At 50.6% G+C, this 7,697-nt stretch overlaps 2 protein-coding genes across 2 annotated transcripts in view; one reads left to right on the top strand and one right to left on the bottom strand.

The window, feature by feature from the left end:
- Window positions 1-1,022: 1,022 nt before the first annotated feature.
- Window positions 1,023-5,979, top strand: LOC143283129 (actinia tenebrosa protease inhibitors-like). The gene is made up of 3 exons (XM_076589270.1): window positions 1,023-1,196; window positions 2,909-3,079; window positions 5,609-5,979. Exons 1-3 carry the CDS (start codon window positions 1,142-1,144, stop codon window positions 5,773-5,775), a joined length of 393 nt encoding a protein of 130 aa, XP_076445385.1. The 5' UTR covers window positions 1,023-1,141; the 3' UTR covers window positions 5,776-5,979.
- A 207-nt stretch (window positions 5,980-6,186) lies between these two features.
- Window positions 6,187-7,697, bottom strand: part of LOC143283128 (low affinity immunoglobulin epsilon Fc receptor-like) — a 6,757-nt gene continuing 5,246 nt past the window's right edge. Inside the window, exon 5 of the mRNA XM_076589269.1 lies at window positions 6,187-6,319. Coding sequence (XP_076445384.1) covers window positions 6,307-6,319 — 13 coding nt within the window. The 3' untranslated portion in view covers window positions 6,187-6,306. The remainder of the gene's footprint in view (window positions 6,320-7,697) is intronic.

Below are 7,697 nucleotides of genomic sequence, written 5' to 3'. Positions count from 1 at the left end.
CTCTCTCTAGAAGACCATTGTTTAGTCAGGTTGAAATAAACACTGAGAAACCAATCTGTTTCCCTGACTGCCAAAGCTTACAGCTATCTCTTGATGACGTCGGCGATGTTATCGTCCATGGGGCATGAACCCAGTTATCTCCTCTTTGTCTTATTCCCTCGGCAGGTCACGCACCTCCTTATCTCCCTTTACCATCATTTCATCTTTGTTTCAACCGTCCATCTGTCATCCTCGGCCTTTCCCTGTGTAGACTGGGTGCACGTACGTGCATGTTTGTGTTGCTCTTTGATGGACTCGATGACATGGTGTGCGTGTGTGGAAAGCACAATGCTCGGTGTGTGTCTGTGTCGTTGGAGGTTACATTGTATTTTGTATTTGTATTTGTATTTCTTTTTATCACAAGAGATTTCTCTGTGCGAAATTCGGGCTGCTCTCCCCTGGGAGAGCGCGTCGTTATACTACAGCGCCACCCATGTTTTTTTGTATTTTTTCCTACGTGCAGTTTTATTTGTTTTTCCTATCGAAGTGGATTTTTATACAGAATTTTGCCAGGAACAACCTTTTTGTTGCCGTGGGTTCTTTTACGTGCGCTAAGTGCATGCTGCGCACGGGACCTCGGTTTATCGTCTCATCTGAATGACTAGCGTCCAGACCACCACTCAAGGTCTAGTGGAGGGGGAGAAAATATCGGCGGCTGAGATTCTCTCTCGCTTCCTAGGCGGACGCGTTACCTCTAGATGTGTGTGTGTGTGTGTGTGTGTGTGTGTGTGTGTGTGTGTGTGTGTGTGTGCGTGTGTGTGTGTGTACACCGTGTGTGTGTGTGTTTTGTTTTTGATTTTTTTATCGCAGAGGCTGAAGCCTGTTGACAAAAAACGAAACCCATAAATCAAACACATATTTAATTGAACCTCAATGTTTTTTTGCTTGTCAGTATGTCTCCCCCATCATGATAAATGCACGGTAATTACGCTGCAGGCAAAGTGCTTGATAACATCTTTCAGATCTGTTTACCGTCCTGTCAGCATTGTCCATAAAAAGAAGGCCCTGGGACCAGTGCAGTCACCAGTCGTCGCCGCAGCCCCTCTGGAATAGCTGGTTCAGTCGTGTCCTCACCTTCTCTTTTCCGATTTCCTTGTGAACCATGGAAGGCCTTCGCTTTGCCACTCTTCTGCTTCTGGCCGTCTGTGCCGCAGCAGGTAAGGTCTACAGGTGAAATCCTATGAGTTGTGAGTGTTTCTGTTTTTACGTGAAGTTTCATCATATCATTATGCAAGGTGCGTTCCACAGTCAGTCGGAGGTCAGTTGGAAACATGGACATTTACCTGTTCGTCAGCCTTTTTTCCTTCACTTTGCCGAGAATCACAGCTAAGGACCGACACTTCCCATGCAACTGGTCGTCGGAAGTTCTGATTTGTTGAGTGTGCAGGCATAGCGGGTAGATCAGAAAAGTTCTGATTTGTTGAGTGTGCAGGCATAGCGGATAGATCAGAAAAGTTCTGATTAATTGTTCAGTGTGCAGGCATAGCGGGTAGATCAGAAAAGTTCTGATTAATTGTTCAGTGTGCAGGCATAGCGGGTAGATCAGAAAAGTTCTGATTAATTGTTCAGTATGCAGGCATAGCGGGTAGATCAGAAAAGTTCTGATCTGTTCAGTGTGCAGGCATAGCGGGTAGATCAGAAAAGTTCTGATCTGTTCAGTGTGCAGGTATAGCGGGTAGATCAGAAACGTTCTGATCAATTGTTCAGTATGCAGGCATAGCGGATAGATCAGAAAAGTTCTGATCTGTTCAGTGTGCAGGCATAGCGGGTAGATCAGAAAAAAACAGGGTGAACGAAAAAGACTGGGGAAAAAAAAACAAACAAAAAAAAACCCAAAGAAACAGATGAATGTCCTTTCTTTTGTTTCCAGCTGAGCTCAGATTGATTGTGGAACGTCTCTTTGTGATAACGTGAAAAACATTCACGTCGAAAAAAGACTGATGTTGATCCCTCAAATTAAGGATTTTACTCTTTCACCGCCAAGCTCGCATTTATGCACAGGCGTGGTAGAGGACCCATGTCACTGAAAGGTGACCATTCATTGAACCTACTGCTCTTAGTGTTCGGTGGAAGGATAGGCCATAGTTTCTATACATCGCAGGGGGAATCCCCAGCTATTCTTAGCCACTGTTTTTTTTCTGTGTTTATACAACAAGGAAATGTTGTACTCTAAATTGACTGGCGGTGAAAGAGTTAACCGGTCTGCAAACTGTACTGTTCCCTGTAACTTCCTTCCCCAAAAAGTGTTTCCCAGTAGGGAAGGGGGTATTGTTGTAGAGGGGAATAAGGGTGTGTGACAGGGGGGGTAGGGAGGCTAGCATCTGTCAATGCTGCAGGCAGTTAGAGTAGTTAAGAAACTGTCTGTTGTCAGTGGCGGTTCTGGGACCATCCCATCCCAGAACTAACTTTCAGGAGCAGAAAACCGTTTGTAATTTGGACACACTGTGGTAGTTGGAAGCACGTTGTTTCAGACTGCCCGTCCTGTTTTTATATGTCAGACATTTCCCCATGATTGATCTGACGCCACGAGGAAAGAAAAACTATGAAAAATACATCTCACTTGTTTCATTGTTTAGAGGTGCTGTTTGACATCAACGATGGGGCATAATGCATTTCTTGTGTGTGTGTGTGTGTGTGTGTGTGTGTGTAGAATACACAGTCTCTGTCTCTCTCTCTCTCTCTGTCTCTCTCTGTTTTTTTCTGTCCCTTTGTGTCCCCTCTCTCTCTCTCTCTCTCTCTCTCTCTCTTTGTGTGTCTGTCTCTCTTTCACACTCACACACTCACCCACACAAACACACACAATGGGGCATAATGCATTTCTTGTGTGTGTGTGTGTGTGTGTGTGTTCCTGTGACTACAATCCTTACAGACAACGTGTGCCAGATGTCCTCAGACATGGGGCGCTGCAAGGGTTATTTCCCCAAGTTTTTCTTCAACGCTAAAACGGGAGTGTGCCAGCAGTTTGTCTACGGAGGCTGTGGCGGCAACGGCAACAGGTTCGACTCCGTGAAGGAGTGTCAGGAAGCCTGCTTGGACAAAGGTATGTCCATCTGCTAGGTCTGTGTTTGTGTGTGTGTGTGTGTGTGTGTGTGTGTGTGTGCGCGCGTGTGTGTAAGAGAAAGGGGGAGGGAGGGAGAGAGAGGGGGGGAGGGAGAGGGGAAGATCTTGTTTCAGTTTCTGGAGGAGGCGTCACTGCGTTCGAGCAAATCCACATACGCCAGGCAGCCACCTGACAGCAGCATAACTCAACGCGCTTAGTCAGGCCTTGAGTCAGTGTATGCTTATATATCTGTGTACCGATCTGTGCGGTCTTCATTGACAGAATTTTTCCATCCAGAGGACTAACACTTTTCTCGCCATGAGTTCTCTGTCAGTACGTGCTACACACGGGGCCTTGGTTGATCCTGTCAACCGATGGACTGACTAGACGCCCACTTTTGCTTTCCCAGACCTGGGTGACCAGGGTTCGGACCCGGACCCTCAAACACACTGTATTGGCAGACACGCCTCTTAACCGTTCCACTACCACGTACCTGGAACATACATCATTTGTGTGGCCAGTCCTTGACGCTGACAGCTCTGTGACTGTGGCTGACCCTTTGTGAACAGTGAGTCATACTGCTGTGGCTGACCCTTTGTGAACAGTGAGTCATACTGCTGTGGCTGACCCTTTGTGAACAGTCAGTGAGTCATACTGCTGTGGCTGACCCTTTGTGAACAGTGAGTCATACTGCTGTGGCTGACCCTTTGTGAACAGTGAGTCATACTGCTGTGGCTGACCCTTTGTGAACAGTGAGTCATACTGCTGTGGCTGATCCTTTGTGAACAGTGAGTCATACTGCTGTGGCTGACCCTTTGTGAACAGTGAGTCATACTGCTGTGGCTGATCCTTTGTGAACAGTCAGTGAGTCATACTGCTGTGGCTGACCCTTTGTGAACAGTGAGTCATACTGGTGTGGCTGACCCTTTCTGAACAGTCAGTGAGTCATACTGCTGTGGCTGACCCTTTGTGAAGTCAGTGAGTCATACTGCTGTGGCTGACCCTCTGTGAACAGTCAGCGAGTCATACTGCCTTGGATGACCCTTTGTGAACAGTCAGTGAGTCATACTGCTGTCGCTGACCCTTTGTGAACAGTGAGTCATACTGCTGTGGCTGACCCTCTGTGAACAGTCAGTGAGTCATACTGCTGTGGCTGACCCTTTGTGAACAGTCAGTGAGTCATACTGCTGTCGCTGACCCTTTCTGAACAGTGAGTCATACTGCTGTCGCTGACCCTTTGTGAACAGTGAGTCATACTGCTGTGGCTGACCCTTTGTGAACAGTCAGTGAGTCATACTGCTGTGGCTGACCCTTTGTGAACAGTCAGTGAGTCATACTGCTGTCGCTGACCCTTTCTGAACAGTGAGTCATACTGCTGTCGCTGACCCTTTGTGAACAGTGAGTCATACTGCTGTCGCTGACCCTTTCTGAACAGTGAGTCATACTGCTGTCGCTGACCCTCTGTGAACAGTGAGTCATACTGATGTGGATGACCCTTTGTGAACAGTCAGTGAGTCATACTGCTGTCGCTGACCCTTTCTGAACAGTGAGTCATACTGCTGTCGCTGACCCTTTGTGAACAGTGAGTCATACTGCTGTGGCTGACCCTTTGTGAACAGTCAGTGAGTCATACTGCTGTCGCTGACCCTTTCTGAACAGTCAGTGAGTCATACTGCTGTCGCTGACCCTTTGTGAACAGTGAGTCATACTGCTGTGGCTGACCCTTTCTGAACAGTCAGTGAGTCATACTGCTGTGGCTGACCCTCTGTGAACAGTGAGTCATACTGCTGTGGCTGACCCTTTGTGAACAGTGAGTCATACTGCTGTGGCTGACCCTTTGTGAACAGTGAGTCATACTGCTGTGGCTGACCCTTTGTGAACAGTGAGTCATACTGCTGTGGCTGACCCTTTTTGAACAGTCATGCTTCTGTTCCACTGGATTTATTTGTATTTGTATTTGTATTTCTTTTTATCACGACAGATTTCTCTGTGTGAAATTCGGGCTGCTCTCTCCAGGGAGAGCACGTCGCTACACTACAGCGCCACCCATTTTTTTTTTTGTATTTTTTCCTACGTGCGGTTTTATTTGCTTTTCCTATCGAAGTGGATTTTTCTACAGAATTTTGCCAGGAACAATCCTTTTGTTGCCGTGGGTTCTTTTACGTTTTAACTCTCTTTCTTCCCGATTATGAGATGATGTGAGATGATGACGATGATAATGGTGCATGATAATAAGTAGTTACGGTGGCGATGGTGATGTCGATAATGATGATGACAATGAAGAAGTGGTTCATGATCGTCATGGTTGTTGTTGTTATTCGGTTGTTGTTGTTGCTGTTGACGCCGTTGTAACTGTTGTTGTTTTGCTTGCATTCTACTTGAATTTATTTCTTCTTGTACAAAGATGAGATTATGATCATTATGGTAATGGTACGGTAGTGGTAGCGATGATGGTGATGATGATGAGAAGGAGGAGGAGAAGGAGGATGCTGATGATCGCTAATGTTATCACTATCACTTTTATTCCAGAGAGTGTATGCCTGATGCCGTCAGAGTCAGGTATGTGCATGGCTTACATGCCCATGTATTTCTACAACACCGAGAAACAAGCTTGCGAGCAGTTCATCTACGGAGGCTGTGGCGGAAACAGCAACAGGTTCAGCTCCCTGAAGGAGTGCCAGGACTTCTGTGCCTGAACTGTCCACTGTCCTGCAGGCATCACGCTTCTGTCGCCCATTTTGCTTCTTCTTTTTTTCTTTCTTTTTTTTTGGTTTAAGATAATATAACTCGCTTTGGTGTTTTTTTTCATCTCCTGTTCGGTCATGACCAACAGATCGTAACTAAGCAACATAAAGGTTTACCAAAAGAAACCTGCCAATAAAGATTCCAGGAAGCGAGAAGGAATACTTTCTTTTGACTTGTTTTGTGCACCAGTGTATGTGTGTGGGTGGTCGGTGGGAATGAGTGGGTGGTGGGTGCATGAGTGTGTTTGTGAATGTGTATGTGGTGTGCATGTGTGTGTGTGTGTGTGTGTGTGTGTGTGTGTGTGTGTGTGTGTGTGTGTGTGTGTGTGTGTGTGTATGACTGAATCTGAAACAAAAGTGGAATGAAATATTCGAGACTTTATTTCCTTCCAGTTTAGACTCCGTCGCTGTATTCACAGGCTCTTGTGTGGCCATCAGCAGTGACAAAAGCGGAATCGTCTGTCGGATTCAGGCGTGCTGAGTTCACATTTCTAGCCTGGAACATAAGCAAAATAGTGTAGTTAAGGAGAAATAGAAACAGATTGGGGTTTTTTGGGGGGTGGGGGTGGGGGTTACAAGAAGAAGAAGCAGGGGAAGAGAAACAATAGGAGAGTGGGGGTGTGGGGGGAGGGGGGCTGAAGGTTGGGGGGAGTGGGGGGAAGGGGTTGAGGGGGGCTGAAGATGGGGGGAAGTGGCGGGCGGGGGTGAGGGGGGCTGAAGATGGGGGGAAGTGGGGGGACGGGGGTGAGGGGGCTGAAGATGGGGGGAAGTGGGGGGACGGGGGTGAGGGGGCTGAAGATGGGGGGAAGTGGGGGACGGGGGTGAGAGGGCTGAAGATGGGGGGGACGGGGGTGAGGGGGGCTGAAGATGTGGGGGACGGGGGTGAGGGGGCTGAAGATGGGGGGGACGGGGGTGAGGGGGCTGAAGATGGGGGGGACGGGGGTGAGGGGGCTGAAGATGGGGGGGACGGGGGTGAGGGGGCTGAAGATGGGGGGGACGGGGGTGAGGGGGGCTGAAGATGGGGGGAAGTGGGGGACGGGGGTGAGGGGGCTGAAGATGGGGGGGACGGGGGTGAGGGGGGCTGAAGATGGGAGTGAGGGGGGCTGAAGATGGGGGGAAGTGGGGGGACGGGGGTGAGGGGGCTGAAGATGGGGGGAAGTGGGGGACGGGGGTGAGGGGGCTGAAGATGGGGGGGACGGGGGTGAGGGGGCTGAAGATGGGGGGGACGGGGGTGAGGGGGCTGAAGATGGGGGGACGGGGGTGAGGGGGCTGAAGATGGGGGGGACGGGGGGGAGGGGGCTGAAGATGGGGGGACGGGGGTGAGGGGGTTGAAGATGGGGGGGACGGGGGTGAGGGGGCTGAAGATGGGGGGACGGGGGTGAGGGGGCTGAAGATGGGGAGGACGGGGGTGAGGGGGATGAAGATGGGGGGAAGTGGGGGACGGGGGTGAGGGGGCTGAAGATGGGGGGAAGTGGGGGGACGGGGGTGAGGGGGCTGAAGATGGGGGGGACGGGGGTGAGGGGGCTGAAGATGGGGGGACGGGGGTGAGGGGGCTGAAGATGGGGGGGACGGGGGTGAGGGGGCTGAAGATGGGGGGACGGGGGTGAGGGGGCTGAAGATGGGGGGAAGTGGGGGGACGGGGGTGAGGGGGCTGAAGATGGGGGGAAGTGGGGGACGGGGGTGAGGGGGCTGAAGATGGGGGGAAGTGGGGGACGGGGGTGAGGGGGCTGAAGATGGGGGGAAGTGGGGGGACGGGGGTGAGGGGGCTGAAGATGGGGGGACGGGGGTGAGGGGGCTGAAGATGGGGGGACGGGGGTGAGGGGGCTGAAGATGGGGGGGACGGGGGTGAGGGGGCTGAAGATGGGGGGAAGTGG

This window comes from Babylonia areolata, chromosome 6, assembly GCF_041734735.1.
Source record: "Babylonia areolata isolate BAREFJ2019XMU chromosome 6, ASM4173473v1, whole genome shotgun sequence".
In the NCBI taxonomy this organism is placed as follows: Eukaryota; Metazoa; Mollusca; class Gastropoda; order Neogastropoda; family Buccinidae; genus Babylonia; species Babylonia areolata.
The sequence above is the reverse complement of the archived record's forward strand: the minus strand, read 5'-3'. Positions and strand labels throughout refer to the sequence as shown.